Below are 20,627 nucleotides of genomic sequence, written 5' to 3' on the forward strand. Positions count from 1 at the left end.
CTACCTATTTTATCACACTACAGCAGCACACAGTTATAGGATGCACTACAGAGATTACAGGGCTACAACCTTCCCAAAGCTGTATTTCACAGTGGATGACCTCAGCAGGCTTGTCATAGTAGGGCTATGGGGACACCAGTGTGTCTGCATGGGCCATAACCCAGTCATCTAGGGGTTGACACACCACATGCGGGCACATGCAGGGCCATATTCCATAGGTACATGTATACAGCTGCTAGAAAAATACTTCCTTGTACAGTCATGTTGCACAGCTAGCACTTGCACCATACAGTCGGTACTGCTGACAGATACCATTGGCTAGTATCTACAGTGAGTGACATCTGAGCCTCATGTGGTTGTAGCCATTTGTCTATGTGCTGGATGGGACAGGCCTGGATGGCTCCTTGTCACAGTCACTCTCTTCCACACATCTATGTACATCTACTTTTGGCTTATTATAGAGTGTTGTCCTTGGATATATGTCTGTATTCCTATCCACTGTGTGTGCAAAGCATGACTGGTGCACACTGTGGAGTGTCTGCACTAACATCTGCAACTGCCAGATATGTCTGGTCCACTGTTGTTTGCAGACATGGGCTTCATGTGTGTAAGTGTGTAAGCATGCCCAGTATGACCTTCTGTATTGCATGTGTGGATTGATTCCAGGTAGTTTGTACTCCAGTGCAGACCTTTGTGTTGTACACCTACAGGTAGCAAACTGTTTCTGCAGGGTATCCGTCGATCATTTGGCAATATGCAGACAAAGTGTGCAGGGGATAGTGTGTACTGTAGGTGATTGTGTCTGTGCTACTTCAGCTACATTGTGCTGCTGTTAGCAGAGATATTTGGACATGTGTACTGTTTTACACTGTGATGTTTTCTGTTCTCATGTACTGTCAGGTGGACATTCCTGTTCACAGTGATGTCTTGGGGGAAAAGGGTGACTGCAGCTGTGTGCGGTATTGTGGGCAGACGCCTACATATTCATGGTAGGTTATGCCATACTGGAGGGGGTGATGCAGACACTTGCTACTGGGCCTTTGTATCCGGTTCAGCACCTTGGTACAGTGCTGGCAGGGGATCCCATACATGTACATACATCAACATGACAGTATAGCCGTATAATGCTATGACAATACCTCACAGCTGTAAAGATTCACACAGGTTACCCAGAGGTAGGGGTCATGAGTCAGGACATTACACCTATTGTGGTGTACGGGAAGGTATGTAGGCACCCATTTATGTGTTTACAGCCAGGGATAGTGTGTGCACACAGCTTTGTGTCGGACCTCACACATTCCATGCTGCCCATGATCCCACCCCCCCATTATTCTCTCCTCTTCCTTACATTATGCATACATTCTCTGATACTTTCCCTATGGTTATCACCCCATCACGGCTGTGTATCGCTGTTGGCCGACAGTTCATGCAGTGGGACAGGGTGGACATGTTATTGTGGTTTGTCCACATGGCCTTGCATATGGTGTAAAGTGGAGTGTGTTGTGTTGTTAATTAGGTGTCCATGACGTAACATGCATTGGCAGTACATGTGAGACACAGGCCCTTGGCAGAGGCCTGTGGGCCATTAGCTGTTGATGCAGGCCAGATGTGGTAGGCTGTTGCATTCTGTCTGTCCTACAGTCTCAGACTGCCATACAGTATATTCCCCTGAGGTGACAGGGTAGGTTTGCTAGGTATTCATGCCACTACCTTCTATCAGCCTTGATCGGTGGTATGGATGCTGGCAGGGTGCTTCCTACAGCTGGTGGGACACCTGCACTGCATGTTGCATTCTTTCACTATTGCCATATATAGCTGGGGTCATATTGTATCCATTCCCCACAGCAGGGGTACAACCAGAGAAATACCTGTGGGTAGTGTTTGCGTGAGCTGGGTGCATGTGTGCTATAGACACTACTTGCATCTGACACACAGATATGCATTGGGCATTCCAGTTATGCTTGCATGTGCAGGTACATCAGCTGTTTCCCAATACATCAGTCCTACCTCCTTTGTGATCTGCTAGTGTTTGGGCAGACAACACCGGTATCCCCTACTACAGGACCAGGTAATGTGATGCATACCTGTTTGTACTATTCCAAGGGTGTGTCCATTTCACCGTGACACAATATATACTGTATGTCTGGGGTACCTTCCACACATATTACCACCATACATTTGCAATGGCTTACTTTTAGCTTGTATTATACTGGTGGGTATTGTGTTTGGCACTGCAGTTGTGAGGATTTGTCCCTGTCATCAGTGGTAGTGGGTAATGGCCACCAGGTCTTACCTCAACATGCATACATACTGACCACTTTCACACAATATGAAACACATACCAACCTAACACACACATACCTGCATATTGTGCAGATGCTCCAACCTATCCTGCTACCTTGGCCACTTCTGTGCATCTGTGCTCCACTGGTATTATACCTACACATACATGTTCCTACATTTCTATATAGGGTTGTGGGGGGACACACTCAACTGTTACAGCATGTGTACATCAGACTGGGGGTACACACCAGACCGTTACTACATACATACGTAGGGTTGGGGGGTACACACCTGACTGTTTCTACATTCCTACAGAGGATTGGGGGGGGTCACACCTGGCTATTTTTACATTTCTACACAGGATTGGGGGGCACGCCTGACTGTTTCTACATTTCAACACAGGATTGGGGGGGCACACCTGATTGTTTCTACATTTCTACACAGGAGTGGGGGGCACACCTGACTGTTACTACATTTCTACACAGGATTGGGGGGGCACACCTGACTGTTACTACATTTCTACACAGGATTGGGGGGGCACACCTGACTGTTATTACATTTCTATGTAGGATGGGAGGGGGCACACCTGACACTTGTACACATTTGCTATGACTGTACTGGTATGTCAGGTACTCCATTTAATTCTGAATTCTAACCTATCATGTTGACTAGAGGTATATCAGTGTACTACAAATCTTAACTTTGACTGACCTACATATTAGTTTCTGACTTCCTACCCTTCAGAACTAAGATCTCGCTGCCTGACCTGCTGTAGTCTGTCTGTGTGGGCCGGGGGGGGGAGGTTACTCATAGGCATCATTCAGAGGCGGCCATAGCACAGCCTTTGTTTGTGTTTGTCTACACCTGTCCTGCTGGCTGTGACTGTTGTGGGGTATGGGAACCCCCCTGACTGATATGTGTGAGTCACTCACCTTGTGGGTGTCCCAGTATTGAGGATAGTGCTGCAGGGCTGCCTATGTCGGCTGCACATAGTACACTCCCTACACATGGTTGAGCACAGGTAGTGTCATGTTTGGCATCCCTTTTACTGTATGTGGGAGTCAGAGAGAGGCGTTATTCCCTGGGTCCCTCCTGTGTCAGTGTATGTGCTATGCGTTGCCTCTTTGCCAAGGCCAGGGCATACACTGGACACACCTCCTTCTGCCTGCTGGGGCAGGCACAGGTTGTTCCTCCTCCGAGTTGAGTCACTCTGTCCCTGTGAGGGCCTTGGCAATGGTGGGGGGCTGTGTGGCCCTGCCCCATGCTGTTACTGCTGCAGCTGTTTCCACAAGATCATATTGTGTAGCATGGCACATACAATGACACTTTGGGTACATGTAGCTAGTGAGTACTGCAAGGCTCCACCGGATGTGTCCTGGCACTGGAACCATGACTTGAGCATCCCAAACACACACTCTATTATAATTCTGGTCTGTGCATGTGCCTCATTATGGAGTTCTTGTTCGGGTGTGTGTGCATTTCTGATGGGTATCATCAGCCACAGCTCCAGTGCGTATCCAACATCCCCCACTAGGTGGCAGTGAGGGATGTCCCCATTGGCAAATCTCTGGTACAGCTGGATCAGATGCCAGATGTGGGAATCATGATAGCTTCCAGGGCAGCCAGCACACACATTCATTATTATGCCCTGGGCATCGCACATGACCTGGCAGTTGATGGAGGGGAAGCCTTTGTGGTTGATGTAGACCCTACCCCGCTCACTGGGTGGTGCTTTGATGTGTATATGCGCACAGTCTATAGCACCCACTACCTCAGGGTATTCTGCTATTTGGTGGAACAGCTGCATATTGCTGGCCAACGCCTCATGGGTGTTGGGAAAATATACGTGCTCACCGGCATGTGCTGACATGGCATCCAGGAACTGGTGGAATACCTTGGATGCTGATGCCTATGAGATCCCCATCATATCCCCAGTTCGCCTTTGGAAGGTACCTGTAGCTAGTATTCTTTGGCCTACACATACCTTGGTATCCACTGGTATGGTTTCCCCTCTGTTAGTTCTATGTGTCAGGCATTGCTGGCACAGCTCAACGATTTGCTGTAAGGAGGTCCCTCTCCACCCTATAGCACTCCACTATCTCCAGCTCATGTAGCCCCTGGTAGGTTACCCTGGGTCTGTACACTCTTCTTCTTCTACTCACTGTGGGATGGTCGACAACATTCACATCCTCACCACCCTCAGCCTCTTCCACAAGTTGTTGTATGATAGCTATTGCAACCCGTAGAATTTTGTTGTTTTGTCTGTTAAAACTTCCCCGCTTGTATGCACCGGTGGTGTAGAGTATGGGAAAAACCAGAGTGGAAGGTGTTTGCTTTGTTTATAGTAGTGTTCTGGGCTGGGCTGGTCTGCCACCTGTGTAATTGGCTGATTCTGATTCATTTCACCTGCCAGCTATGCTAGTTCTCCTTGATTAATTTCCTACTACTGTTTTCCCGTCCCATTGCCTTCCTGTTTAAGCCCAGGGGCGCGCCGCACAAACACAGTGCTCAAATGTGCACAGAGCTGCTATTTCCTGGTTTACCTTTTTTTTTTTCTTTCAAACCCAGTGAGCGGCAAGCACACCTGCCTAGGTAATGTAGAGTGCTAGGCAGGCTCAGACACACACCCTTACCTAGCTGTGCTTAGCTTGGAGCAAACCTGAGCCACAGGACTCCAATCCACTTACACTATGCCTGACATACCACCCTATGATGTCAGCTAACTCCTAGGCATGCACCAAGCTAGTCCTGCTCTTATACTGTTGGGAGCCGACTAGCATGCTGGGGAAATCTGGGATTCACTATCATTCTCCTCATTTACATAAGATTGCCTGCTAATGCATAGTTACATGTCTCACACTGAGCCTCCCCCCTTAGCAACCACTACTCACTGGCCATGTTGACTTCTGCCTGCCATTGACTTTAATGTCAGAATAGTGATTTTAGTTAGAATGCTTATTTTAGGTTACTTTTCTTATCCCCCCCTCCGATCCCGTTTGTGTGTCGCTGCCCTATGCTTAAACAGCTGAGATTGGCTAAAAAAAATAAAAGTTGATTTTTTATTTTTTAAGCTGTTTTCAATGCCAATGGCCTTATACTTGGCCATTGGCATGCTTCCTGAATGATATGCACCCTTTATTTGGAGCTGTTACGGCTCCACTTTGGAATTTGCAGAATTGTACTCGGTTACTAACCGAGTACATTTCTGCAGATTACACTAGTCCTGTAATGCCAGTTTCCAGCTTACTGGTTCACAAATTCACCTAATTTACATGGATTTCTCCTGAAAATGGGGTAATTTGCATACAGGGGCTGAGTTTGTGCAGGACTAGTGCAGGAGCGATCATGGACACCCCTGCAGGCGATTCCTAGATCAAACAGCAAACATATTGCCTGCTAGAGGTCCTGCACTAATCCTGCACACCATACAAGGCTTGCAGAATTGGGGGGCTATGATTTCACATTGTGATTGCTTAGAATATTACATTTCATCAGTTGTAGTATGATATATTCTGATGTTCATGTTGCACATGTATGGAGTAGTGACTCACTCCTGACTATTGCACATTCAAGAAGTAATGGCATAAGAAATCAGGCTAACTCTACCAGTCATCGAAGCAATTTGCCAGAGTGATTACTATAGATGATAAGTCACAGCAAGTGGCATATTGATCTGATTATTCGCTGTCATGCCTGGCATTCAAGTTCAGCAGCCTTATGGATAGAGAGAAGAAGCTCCTGTTCAGTCTAGATGTTTTGCAGTTTAAGCTGTGATGCCACCTGCCCGAGGAGAGGTGGGAGTACATGCCATGGGCAGGGTGAGTGAGATCGTCGATTATCTTCCTAGCCCTTGCCACACACTGAGTCTCATGTAGATCATCCATGGATGGCAGCTGGTAACCAATGACTTTTTCCACTGTCCTCACTACCCTTAGGAGAGCCATGAGGTCAGATGCTTTCCAGTTACCTTACCAAAGTATGATGTTATTTGACAGGATTCTCTCGATGGTCCCCCTGCAGAAGGCTTTGAGGATGAACTGAGACAGGTTTGCCTTTCTCAGTTTCCTTCCATGGGAAGTGCAGATGATATTGTGTCTTCTTCACCATGTGGCTAATATGAGTCAACCAGGATAGGTCATCTGAGATGTGCACACCCAGGAACTTGGTGTTTTTGATTCTTTCCACTGCCACCCCCTTAATTTGCTGGGGTTGGTGTATCTCCCGAGTCCTCCTGATGTCCACTATTAATTCCTTGCTCTTGCTTACATTTAAGGCCAGATTGTTGCTGTTGCACCAGCCTATCAGATGCTCCCCTCATCCTTGTAGGCTGTTTCCTCACCATTTCTGACAAGACCTATGACAGTGGTATCATCTGTGAACTTGATGATTTTGTTGGATTCATGCTTGGCCATGCAGTCGTGCATAAACAAGGTGAACAGCAGAGGACTCAGGACGCAGTCCTGAGGGATACCCGTGCTCAATGTAATACTGATTGAACTGTTATTTCCCACACTTACTTTTTGGGGTCTGTTGATGAGAAAGCCCAGTATCCAGTTACATAGGGAGGAGCTGATGCCCAGCTGGAAAAGCTTCGATATCAGATTCTGGGGGATGACAGTGTTAAGGCAGAACTAAAATTGATGAACAGCATTCTGACATAGCAATTCTTGTTCTCTAGATGTGCTAAGGATTCATGAAGTGCTATAGCTATGGCATCAGCTATTCAACGGTTAGATCTGTAAGCAAACTGTAATGTATCCAGTGTTGCAGGTAGGCTTGAAGAGATATGGTTCTTGATCAACCACTCAAAAGACTTCATTAATGCTGATGTAAGAGCAACTGGCTGATAATCATTTAGGCTTGTCAGTTGGGATTTCTTGGGTAAGGGAATGATTGTTGTATTTTTGAAGCAACTGGGTACAGTTGCAGGGATCTATTAAATGTATCTGTTAGTACAGTGGACAGTTGGGTAGCACAGTCACTTAGAAACCTTCCCATAATATTATCATAACCAGCTGCTTTTCTTGGGTTTACTCACCTCAGGGTCTTCAGAACTCTGTTCAACACGGAGCTTATTTGGTACAGTGTTGTTGTCCATATCAAATCTGCTGAAGTAGGTGTGTAGTTTGTTCAGAAATTCTGTGTTGTCATCACATGGGGAGGATTCAGACCTATAGTTCATTATGGCTTGTATGCCTTGCCAGAGATGTTCGGAGTCCCTTTGGTCAGAGAAGTGTCCCTGAATTTTACGTCCATAGGTCCTCCTAGCCTCCTTTATAACTCTACTTAGATTTGCCCTGGCTTCTCTTAGGGCATCCTTGTTTTTTTATTTAAATGCAGCATTTTGTGCCTTTAGCAGCTCATATACTTCACCAGATAGACAGGATTTCTGATTAGCATGAGCGGTGATACATTTGATGACTGTTACGTCATCAACACATTTTGAAATATAGGCCATTACAGATTCTGTATACTCCTCCAGGTCAATATGGTGATTCTTTACAGCTGCCTCTCTAAATACCAACCAACTCATACATTCAAAGCAGTCTTGTAGTGCCAGGACTGCTCCCTCAGACCATATCCTTACTTGTTTGGTTGTAGATGTGTCCCTTTTCCGCAATGGTGTGTATGCAAGAAGTAGCATGATGGCCAGATGGGCAGAGGTGCCCAGATGTGGATAAGGTACTGCTTTGTAGACTAGTTTTACTTTTGTGTACACCTTATCCAGAGTATTCTCCCCTCTTGTTGCAAAGTTCACATGTTGAGGGTAATGAGGTAATACATATTTCAAGTCAGCTTGATTGAAATCACCTGCAGTTATATGGGCAAACTTAGGGTTCTTATTCTGAAGGTTATTTATTGACAGATACAGAATGTTCAATGCCATGTTGGCATTATCACTAAGGGGGATGTAAATAACAGTTATGCTCATTCCACTGAATTCCCTAGGCAAGTAGAAGGGTCTGCATTTTAGTGACATAAACACAATATTCTCTGAGCAGTGACAGGTGATTATTTCACAGTTTGTACAGCTGTTGTTGATATACACACAACACCCCCTCAATGGGATTTACCACACAGAGACTGATTTCTGTCAGCACAAAATAATGACATCCCCTCCACATATATTGTACTAGTATTTATATTGGAATTCTCACCTTAGATTGTGTGGAAAGATTTATCCTTAAGTAGTTCATCTTGCTGTCTAGTGAGTGTACATTTACCAGCAGAATGGAAAGAAGTGCAGGACTGTGTGGATTTCTTTTCAGTCTGGCCTTAATTCCTGGTCTAGAGCCTTTCTTTCTTCATCTTTCACATCTTTTCCTTTTAATATGCTTCCCATGTCCGACTGCAATTGTCAACTGGTTAAACAGGTTTGACAGGTTTCTGCAGTTTTTACCATGTTCCAGTAAGATTCCAAGATGCAGGAGCTCCTGGAGTGTGTTTGAGTTTACAGGCCTCTCTGCTAGCAGTTCATCTAGCATGCAGCACAGTGAGATATGAGATCGGATTTCCAGAAGATTCCCGGCATTGTATTTAATCATACCTTCATTTCTTGCCCTTAAATCTGTTTTTTTTTTCTGTTGTTTCTGATGAAAAACAAGACAAATAGTGCACTTTTCTGTAGGGATCTGAAGCAGCTGCTGCCACAAAAGGGTGCTGCCATTTTGAATAATGCATTCAGAGAGCAAAACAGAAAAATAGTACAATGCTAATATTTTAAAATATGTGGAAATGTCATTATATACTAGTTGAAGTTGGAGGCAATAGCTTTTTGGTATCTTACAGACATGATCTGTTGTATTATTAGTATTAGTATACTATTAGTAGTTAATGTCTAAGCTCTATGTCAAATACCTACCATTAGAAAATCTAAGGCATGTTAGTTATAACATTTCTCTGAAGACCAGTGTCTCTATAACACCAAGTCCTAACTGATATTTAATAGTGTCATAAGTTTGATACATTAGTGGCCAACACTCTAACATGTGATCGCAAATGTGTGGCTTGTGCTATTTGTATGCAAAATTCAAGACAGCATACAAATGGAGGATTGTCTTTACAGTGAGATACAGCAGTTCAGAGTTGGTATATTTAAGTAATATGGGTGTGGATGAACAGCCCCAATGTTAGAGGTGTACAGGTGAGCCATATAGAGATATTGTTTGACCTTCAGTTTGCTATTTACTCATTACATTTTTGTGTGTCTTTCTCACATGTATTGAATGTCTAGCATGAAGTAGATGTGTACATGTACAATGTGCATTTTGTTTGTAATTTCTGTGCACAGAAATGTTTTATAACATTTGTTGCATGACATATAGATTATTGAGTACAATATCAAATTATTACAGTTACTTCATCAATGTCAAAGGAACCTGTAAAACTGACAAAAGTTTCTGCTTGTCCACTCAAGGGCCAAAACATTTTTTTCTGAAAACACTTGTAATACAGATAATTGTTCTGTAAATGATTTTGTTTTAATCATAAACATTTTATATTCAGTCAGCCTACCTGATCCAAATGAGATGGCCATGTAGCAGGAAGCCTTCCAGCTGGAACTGCACCATCTTCATTCAGCAGAATTCTGGCTATGGCCAAGCCAGTTGTTTGGGCTGGGAAGAAACACTCAATGATTGCATGAACATCATTGTTAGATTTTGCCCAGTTAACATCAATGGGGCCTGCATTGAAAAGCAATACGATGACTGGTCTTCCAGATGCTGAAAAAGACAGCTTGAATTAAATTGTGTTGCAATTCTGCTTAATCTAAATTATTATAGTTTTATGTACAAATGCATCTTTATTTTTCACAGATAACCTGTGTCTTTCTATTGATACAATGTTTTCCAAAACCTTTGAATATTACTGATTTTAACTTTTTGTATTAAACTTCTGATCTTCAGAAATGCTGTGGTTCCTGTATCAGAAATGTTATACTTATGAAGCACGATTCTGGGAGGCACCCAGACTAAAAATATCACTGTAGCACCACTAGTACTTCTCTGGTGAGCCCCAGTACCACTGTGGTGATAATAGGTGATGCAGGGATGTGAAAGTGTTGCTTTGAGCAAAAGTCTGTGAGCATCTCATTTAATTTGCATGTCTTTGAATGAAACACTTGATGCAGTTGGAACAAATGTATTAAGTGTGTCCTCACTGTAAGCACCTACATTCACATACACACATGCATGAGTACACACACAAACACTTCACCACACAAATGCTTTCACATAAAAAAACTCCATATAGTCCTATTCATGCTCTTATACATACACAGAGGCCCCCCACACACACACGTGCATGTGCTCATGCATGCGCGCACACACACACACACACACACACACACACACACACACACACGCACGCACACACACACACACACACACACACACACACACACACACACACACACACACACACACACACACACATGCACGCACACACACACACACACGCACACACACACACACACACACACACACACACACACACACACACACACACACACACACACACAGCTTCACAATACTTACCTGCTGTGGCACTAACTGCCCTGTACCTTCCATAGTCAGCAGTGGTTATATACCATAAAAAAGATGTACATTTTTATCAAGTTGCATTGAAATAGCATGGTAGAGCTTCTCTTTGAATCATTCTACTGAATTATTTCAATCACACATGTACATCTCCTGGGCAGTGCACATGGCTGCTAATTTACATTAGCCATACAGACCACTGCATTTGCCTGCAGTGATATTCAGTAAGTCCACTCTACTATTTGCTGGAGTCATCCTGTCACTGTAGAACCACAGTGGTATTTGAATCATTCCCTCAAACCACTAAGCAATTTTACTAGAAACAGGATTGCACACTGTATTATGTGTATGCCCCCTCCCCCACCTGTCTTTAAGCTAATAAAACACTCAAAGCAGATTATGACATTTATGAACAATAGAGAAAGTTGACAGCATTTTGCATAGGATAAGTTGAAAGAAAGGAGCGAACCACAATGTAGTTGTCAATGCATTTTGTTAATAACAAGTACAGTGCTTCTTTAACACATACCCCAAATCTCAAATAATTTGGTGACTAGGTCTGTTTTTCATATATATTAAGCCAAGTTTTATGAAGAGTTCTTAAGCTAAGAATGAAAGAATTTTATAATCCATATAAGCTGCCCTCCAAATAAAAAAAAATCATGGACTTCTACTCATTATGGAGAATTTTTCAACAAATTATTATGGGCCTGCCTTAAGTTGAACTTGGAATTTTATGTTATATTCAATTATCATATTCCAGGAACTTGCTGCTTTCTGTTCTATATATACTGAAAAGTGTTTGCTTTGGATATTTTTTCTCAATTGACTAGTACAACTTTCCTTGGACATTTTGGCTAGCTGGTAGATCAGTTACTTGTATTTAATGTTTTTTTTTTTTGTTTGTTTTATTACACACTGAAATTTTAATTAGAAAAAAGTTGACAAAATGTATAGATTTATGCGTTGTACTGTATTAGTTATATTACTGTTAGTCATGATAATTTGAAATATGAAACTTCTACTCCCTGGGCCTCTGATGAAAATAGACAATGTTTTGTTGGAAAACCTAGTCAGCAAAACATATAATAATGAAAATAAACCAAATAAAGTAAAATATTAATTATAATTAAATTTAAAGTTTCATAGTGTTATAAATAACATAATTGAACAAAAACACTGAGTGTAAGAATCATTATAGTTGGATCAGTACCTGTTAGAAGAATATTATTAGGAAATAAGGATTTTCTTTGAAACATTATTAAATTTGCAACTATGGATATCTTTAGATGGCAATATTGCATTTTCCAATGGTCCTAAAGCCAATAGAAAAAGAAGTGGTGTGAAAGAGAATACTGTTTTATGACCAATGTAATTTTTATTCCTTTATACAGCAATGATTCTATTTTAATGTAAACTGTTATGTTAACATATAAATTGTTTAATGCTGTGCATAGACATACAGAAAGATGTAGATCAAATCAATAATCCATTATTGAATTGAAAGATTTTCTATATTTGAACAAACAATTATGAAATATTTATTGCTGCTATGCATCAAGTTTATCATACATATGACATATTTTAATATTGTTCTGTATTTAATATGTTTTAATGAATACTATTTATTGTAACATATTAGTTTGTCAATTAAGAGCTTTAATCCATTAGTAAGAAGGGGCACATATCTGTTCATCTAGGTATATAAGACAGTTATTAGCCTGTATGATTCATGTAATGTTTTATATTTCATTATTAAGGCTTAGGAACTCCATTCTCTATTTTATGTTTCCATGAATGGGGTGTTATATTGTCTGTGAGAATGAAGTTAAAAGTATTACATAGCAAACTATAAGCTTCAGTTGAGAATAATGTGCATATTTAGAAACAGGTTAATTGATTAAGAACAAACTAATCAAAATGATGTAACCATGGAGATGATAGATGTTAAAAAAGGGAGGTTGAGGGACAATGCTTCCTCCATGAAAGTTATAGAAGAGTAGTGTCCTCTACTCCAAAGCTGCCCTGTGGTGTAGTCATCTTCATATTGTAGGTAGTCAGCTCTGTGGCACAGTGATGAAGTATAGCTTGTGACCCTGATGACTCAGGATTAACTAGTGACCTAATCATTGCAAGAAGATGTGAGTGAGTGGATGACTCTGGTTCACCCATTCTGTAAGGAGTAGGGCAGTTGGGATCACTGCTGTACTGATGACCAGCAGATGCTAGGGGTACTGTGAGTGTTGATGGGGGCATGTACACTAAGCCATGTATGCTGTAGCTATAGTTAGTCATGCACAGGTGTCCAGAACAGGTATTATGGGCTAAAACTATGGGCACCACTGGGGAAAAGGGTTAGGACTCTGTCACAAATTCCTATTGACTCCTGGATAATGGTCTTCCTTGAGTGGCTCCTGCTGTACAAAGAACACTCATAGATACTGCTCAATAAAACATTACTGGGTATTGAGAAGTCTTCTGCCCAGTGTACATATTTGTTTATGCATGTTAGTTATTTGCTGGTAGATTTTGTTATTCATATTATTTTCATCAAAAATAAAGACATCCATTAGCAATTAATTTAAGAACTGACCAAAATGGAACATGAAAATAATACATGCATGGAGTGTTGTAAAAAAATATATGTCATTTAAATATCAAACTGATTTCTACAGATGTTTGTGTTAAAATGTGTTTGTAAAGTTGCTTGTGTTAAAAATGTATCAACAGTGGGTCCTGTTGGACAGAAAAGAAATATGCATGTATGTCAGACTGTATTGATGTAAATGATGAAATGTATGTATTTTAACAGAGGATACTGGAAGGGACGGGGTTAAGATCAGCCCAACTAACCTTAAAGAAAAATAGCCTAAAATGAATTGACTTAGTTTAGGCCATAAAGATTTTATCTCAGGTCTAAACACAGCCAGAGACGCAATGTCTGTGAAAATCCTGGGCTGGGATCCTGTTCTATTGTCCTTAATGGTGAATTAGTTGCTACCCTGGGCTGTCAGAGAATGGCTTGTTAGTTTCTGCAGGAAGAGTAGAAGTGCTGGAATTGTTTCACAGTTTCCAAATGCTGTAATAAACCTTAGCTAAGGTTTTATGTGTGTGTATTGTGACACATCACTGCCGGATCCTGGCTTAGTTTTTAGTGAGAGGGTAGCATGGGAACCACAGAGTCAGGTGACAAGATGTGATGTCATTCTGTAACCAGCACTGAAATTATATTTGAATACTAGTGAGAGATGTGAGGCATGCACTCTGCTTTGTGGACCTAACAAGACACTTATCCATGTTCGTCTTGCCTTGCTTTAGTAAGTAACTAGGGAACATTAATTCTTCAGTCAGTTAAAAAAATAAAATGAGATTAACTAATTTTTTTTTGTATATGTATTTCCATTGTTGGTATTTTTTTATATTTCCTGTGATTCAAACTCTGGTGTTTATTGTAAATAGATATTCAGTAATTTCATTTTTTTATTATTTAATATTAAATATATCTAAACCTTTCATTGTGGCTGGTCCTTTGAAAAGTATTTCACCTTTGACAGTGCTTGCATTTATTTAGTTGCGCTGTGGCTCCACATTCCTGAAAGTATTGCTGCTTGGTTAAACACTACAATTTGCATAAGTATTAATTTTAATAAGTGTAATTGGGTTCCCTGGTAAGAGCCTTAAAGTAGCTGGCTTTAGGTGTTCTGGTGGCAGCAGATTTACCTTACAGACTGGGTGGAGGTGGCAGAACGGGTAAGCTGTGTCGGCCTTTCCCAGGTGTGTGTGTGTGTGTGTGTGTGTGTGTGTGTGTGTGTGTGTGTGTGTGTGTGTGTGAAAATCAAATCTCAGAGAGAGTGTGTGTGACAGCTATTTTGAACAGGGACACTGAGAGCACTGATTTCATAGAGAGGAGGACTTGGCTTGGAGCACCCGGCTAAGGACTCTATGGTGGTCAATATGGAGTCTTATTTGGGGCCCTGGAGACAAAGCCCAGCTGCAGACCTGTAGCATGCATGTTCTGTGGGCTCCTAAGGGAAATTGTGCTTGGTGCAAAGTGCTGCATCTGAAAATACTATGTGTGTCTATTTTTTACACAGTGAACATTTCCCCACTGGTGTCAATGGTGAAGATTGAAGCTCCTTGATCACTGGCCCAAAGAAGGGACATCCCACTGTCTTCAAAATAATATAGCCGGAAAATGAAGTCCTTTACTGCCAATGATTCACTCATGGGATCTTAAACAGACAGATTGATGTCATTAGTATGTTTCATGGGCAATAAAATAAAAGCCAGTGATTTAGGTTAAAGTGTGTTTAATATGGTTCTCTTTGTAAGTTCAAGGGCTGTAAGTATGATCCTTTAAACTCCAGAAAAGTTTTGTTAGGAAAAATGTATCCTATGTCCAAAAATGATGTATATCTGAGAATTCCCTCATCTGAGAGGTGCAGTGATCATGGCATTAGTACATGTAAGTAGCAAGACTGTGGGGATACAGGAGTAAAACACTTTTAATGTGTAATGACAAGTTTTGCACTTTATTTGTATCTCTAGTGAGTTACATTTATTTATCCACAATTTGTGGATTCTAACTGTCATGTCTTGAACTTACAGAAGTGCACCAAGTTAGTAAACTATGTTTCATTGTGAATAGAATAAAATATAAATATGGAGATATGGACTTACTGTTGTGGTTAATTTGTAGGTTTGGCACTACCTGTTTGGTTAAATGCCCACTGGGAATTGTATTCATCATAGTTTGATTAAGGCTATATACTTAAAACACATGGCATATAAATGTTTCTAAGTTGCAGTATATGACTGGTCTTCTAGTATGGTATACAGCAGTCCCATTAACAATCAAATCAGAGATGAGCTGTAGGTCTTGCAGGCCCATTACATAAAGGAAGGCAACTGTTGATTGGCTGCCAGGGATCACCAGCTGACAGTGGTGTGATGAACACAAATAGTGGAAGAGGGATGCCCAGGGTAGTGTATTGATTCTCGGGAGTCATGGGTGGTGGCTGGCACTCCAGGGACATGAGCACGATGTGGCAACCAGTACAAGAGGAACACAAGCAAAGTGATGTGTGAGGAACAGAAAAAAATGTATACACTTTATTAGAAACATTGTGAGTGGGATGCATATATGTAATTATTATGTGACATGGGTGGGACAGCTGGCAAATATGCTACTAGTAGGCAATAGTTGAAAGACAGTCCATCATCTCTGCAGAGTCTTTCCTGGACTTCAGTACCTCAGTTAGGTGATGATCCATTCCCACACTCAACTTCTCAATATCAGTGGCTGACCACAGAGCAGTGCTTCTCTATAGTTATTTAATCTACTTTTCTTCTGTTGCAGGATAACCGGTAGCTCATGAAGGGGGACAGTAAAATGATCAAGAAGTACACAAATCTGCCTATGCCAAGCTTCTATGGTTTTCTGAGTGTGGGGTAGAACATGTTGTACTAAATCATGAATACTAAATGTATGATACAGAGGCCCTTTTCCTGACTTCCTCAGGTTTCTTGGCCAGAAGTTCAGTGGCTGCAATAGGGACATGCTGAAGTGCTACTGACTAACCTTTTCCTCATTGTTCCCTTCTGAGTATTCCCATGGCTGTTGCCATAGATATTTTATAGCACTTCTGGATACATATCCAGTAATCCTTGTCTCCATCTGACCTCTCTAAATGGTAAAAGTACCTGTCTACCATCAGCTGTTTACTTTCATCTCCTGAAATGCTCATATTACTCCAGTGTGTACTGTCCCAGCTTGGGAAGGACTGCTGAAAACTGTGTGCCATGGGACTTCTGGTTAGCTCCTTGTGTTGTCGTTTATCTAATGCTTCTACCAATCTTTGATATGTTTCCTGTTGTGCATGTGCACTGCCATGGCAACAATGGGATCAGGATTGCTGTGCATCAATGCTTAGGCACCCTATACACACACACACACACACACACACACACACACACACACACACACACACACACACACACACACACATACACGCACACACACACACTCACACGCGCGCGGGGGCACACGAGCGTGTGCACACACATGCACACCTACACATGCACACACATAATGCATCCTGACCACACATCACACCAATTTATACATAGTAGCAAGCAAGGAATTATTAGCACAATGATTACACACTCAGATTATTTTTTTATGTTAAACTGAAAGTCTCAAGCTTTTGTATTCCTTTTGTCCCAATAAAGAAAGACTCTCCATGTTTAACACATTTTAGAATCTTCCACAGAATACTCACAAATTATAGACACAATTATTTACTTCAGCTTTAGTTACATTTTGATTAGCATATCAGAACTTCTCCATAAATAAAGTCCAGCACAGTTCCAAGCAAAACAAAACCAAGTTCTTGTATTCAGACGTTTGTAGCTTCCAGTTGAGTATCTTCAAGACCATATTTGTCTTTAAAGAAAAAAAGATTCATGACATGTTTAACTCCAAAGTTTTCTAGTTGCCTTCTATCTTTCCGTCAGGATCTACTGGACTTTCAGGTCTTTTTATCAGACTCTGTCTTGGTCTTCCACTAGCAGACCACAGCCTGTGTGTCTCTCCAGTTTAGGCTTTGATCTCTCAGGTTCTGCCTGTCTCCACCTCCAAAATTGGCTGACAGTGTCTTTCTCTCTCTCGCCTGAAAGGTAAATGTCTCTTTTCATAATAAGGAGACTTAGCCTCCTCCATTATGGGCAAGTGAGTGGGATCCCCCACCCCAAACACTGTAAATTCATGTTTTGTAATACCAGTGCAGTAATATAGGTCTGGCATGTCTTACTGAAATCCACAAGCTACAAACACACATGCACATACATATAAGACAAGGTAACTTAAGTACAAAACACTCTAAGCATATTTCATCAAGCTCCAAAGGTTTTATGGAAAAAAGAAGAACTAAAGCAAGAGTTTTTGTGAGGGAGTAAACCTTCCTGCATCCCCTCACACACTTACTTAGATATTTTGATTCTGGGGTTGTTCTACCTCAGAGAATAAGTGATGATTCCCAAAACTGATATTGTGATCTGGCTTTCTCTGTGACCCACCAGTCTTGGAGTTCATATAATATTACACATTTTGTACCTAAATCATACCTCTCAACCTCTTAGTGTAAGAAATCTGGACAAAGCCATACATAATTGGGGGGGGGGGGGCAAAGTCTCAAAAAATAAGGACACTTTTTAAATATTGCTTTTAGAAACTTTGAAAGTTGATAGAATAACAGGTTTTGCATTAGCATTTTTATGAATGGTATAACGTCTGAAACTCAAATGTCTGTCATTATTTTCTGACTTCAACCCTCAATGATTTGCCAGTGATGTGCCAGAAAATCACAATTTCATGAGATAAAGACCAAAAATATGAGGCAAAAATGGGGGCATTCTGCAAAAATGTGTACACTTCAGAGGTATGAAATTACATCACTTCAGTATAGAGTGAACAATTACAAAATAAGGAAAGTTATTCTTCGGGTTGAAATGACTGAGGATACAAAATATTCCATCTTGAGTGTCAGTGTCAACCATCTGGATGGGGAAGGCTGGATAGAGGCACAACTTTAATATAATTAGATAAGTACAAAGTGTGCTAAATGTATCCAGACATTAGTAATCAATAATCTAGTGCATGTTTAACTTTATATTTTTTACATTGGGGAGCTTGAGACATAACACTAAAAAAGCATCACAGAAAGAGAGTGAGAGAGAAAGTAAAACTGTGTTCTTGTTAAATCTTAAAAAAGGAGGATTCATTAAATATACATTCATTACTCACAATATTAGTGTCACTGAGAATGTTATAGCTGTTTGTTTATATTGACAACACATAATAACAGCTTGGTGATAACTAGCAATAAAAGTACACACATTGTAAATTAATATGAATAGCATGGAGGAGACAAGATATATTATATTAAACTATAAAATTGGTACCATTACACAAAGTGCATTCAGACTTAATAAGTCCAGCTTTTTATTAATACATTATGTTAAGGGACTCCATCAATACTTTTCATAGTATAGTAGATTGAAAAGTTCTAGATATAGGGTATGAAAATTAAGGTTGCAATGTATGAGGTTCATCATAAAATTGAGAACAATAGGACACAGGCTAAAATATGAAAATTAACGTTGCAATGTATGAGGTTCATCATAAAATTGAGAACAATAGGACACAGGCTAAATAATTTCAAGCCAACATGCTTGTAGTTTGTTAGAAAAAATATTTCATGTGTGTAAGGCTATTTGTTTAGTGCTCACAAATGGGCTTGCTTTGTGCAAGTTCTGAAGATAATTTTAACAGATAGTTATCAGATGCAAACTCTAAATTATCTTAAGACTTTGAAGTTGACAACTTGAACAAAAAAACAAGAGTGTGGTAGATATCAACCTGTTGGGGTAGGTATCAACCTATGGAAGAAGGGAATGCTGTAAAATAATTGGTTTTTGACACATTTCTGTTTATTTTCTGCTTCCTTCTCATGAAAATAGAAGACAACAGTGTCTCAACCACCTTCCTTTCATCCTTATCCAAGGTACCTTCAGTCTCTCTTGAAAATAAGCCATAAGTTGATATAGACTAATTCAGTTAGCAAAATTAATAATAATAATAATAATAATAATAATAATAATAATAATAATAATAATAATAAATAATGAAATTATCACTGGTTAATAGAAATTGTATGCTTTTATGTTTGACTCATAACCTATGAAATGCCTAACTGGCCACACTAGATTTACAATTAAGATGCACAGTCTCCACACTTTTGATTGTCAGAGTATAGTTCATGTTTTTCTCTTGTTTTAAGAACTTCCATCTTCAGAAAGATGAAAATACAATAAATTATGTAATTTAAGAAATTCAGGTATCTCTGCAGTGTGTTGTTATTGGTATTCGATACTACTAGATAGTCTATGAAGACAGCAGTGGTAAAATCACTAATTTAGTTGATTTCAGCTAATCCAGTTTTGATTATGACTATCTTTTAAAGCATTATGCAGATAAGATTCATCTGAATGAAGTATAAAGTTGGTCTTGAGTTGGATATAAGGTCTCTAATCTGATAGTAAACACTAAAATATTATTTATAGTCCATATGTCATACTGTTATGCTCTTACAAGATCTAGCAGTTAAATCCTGCATACCTTATTAGGCATAAAATCCTCAGTTAACTATTTCCATAAAATTTGTTGGGCTTAAATGGTTATATGCCATTTTGATCTAGGACGGTGAAATAGATTCATCTGGTTCCACTCATACATCATTTAAAGAGAAACAAAAATAATGCACTGAGATTATGGGTCAGTAGCCATTATCAGTAAACAGCAAGAAAAGAATGAGGAAATCTAAAGGCGAGTAGGAATTAGTGCACTTTGGTTTCACCTTCGGTTTATAGTTGCCCTGGACAGGAGAACAAAAGTTGATTGAAACAGAGGGTGGGGTTGGCTTAGGTTAACATCTTTACCTTACAGATGCAAGATACACGGCTTATTCTGATATCTGGTTATTGGCTACGCCTGTAGTAGTCAGTAGATTGAAAGCCTAGTAATTACATGTAAACCTATGAACTTCTGTAAGCTGTGTTCCATACTTGCAATAGTACAGGACTGTATGTTCTCAAATCTACTCATCATGACAGCAGATATCTGATCCCATTCTTGTCATACTAAGTCCTTCCTTTTGTCTAATGGAACAAATTGGTACTTCACTGGCTACAGAATGCTTCATCGATGACCGATAACCCCATGTAGCCTGCCATGTTCTTGTTGCT

The 20,627-nt window shown here is 40.4% G+C and overlaps 1 protein-coding gene across 1 annotated transcript in view; it reads right to left on the minus strand.

Annotated features, from left to right (window-relative positions):
- Positions 1-20,627, minus strand: part of LOC122792265 (probable beta-D-xylosidase 5) — a 970,913-nt gene that overhangs the window by 125,835 nt on the left and 824,451 nt on the right. Inside the window, exon 13 of the mRNA XM_044060016.1 lies at positions 9,799-10,007. Within this exon, the coding sequence (XP_043915951.1) occupies positions 9,799-10,007 (209 nt within the window). The remainder of the gene's footprint in view (positions 1-9,798; positions 10,008-20,627) is intronic.

The sequence above is a fragment of the Protopterus annectens genome, chromosome 1.part2, assembly GCF_019279795.1.
Source record: "Protopterus annectens isolate FY-2018-M chromosome 1.part2, PAN1.0, whole genome shotgun sequence".
In the NCBI taxonomy this organism is placed as follows: Eukaryota; Metazoa; Chordata; order Ceratodontiformes; family Protopteridae; genus Protopterus; species Protopterus annectens.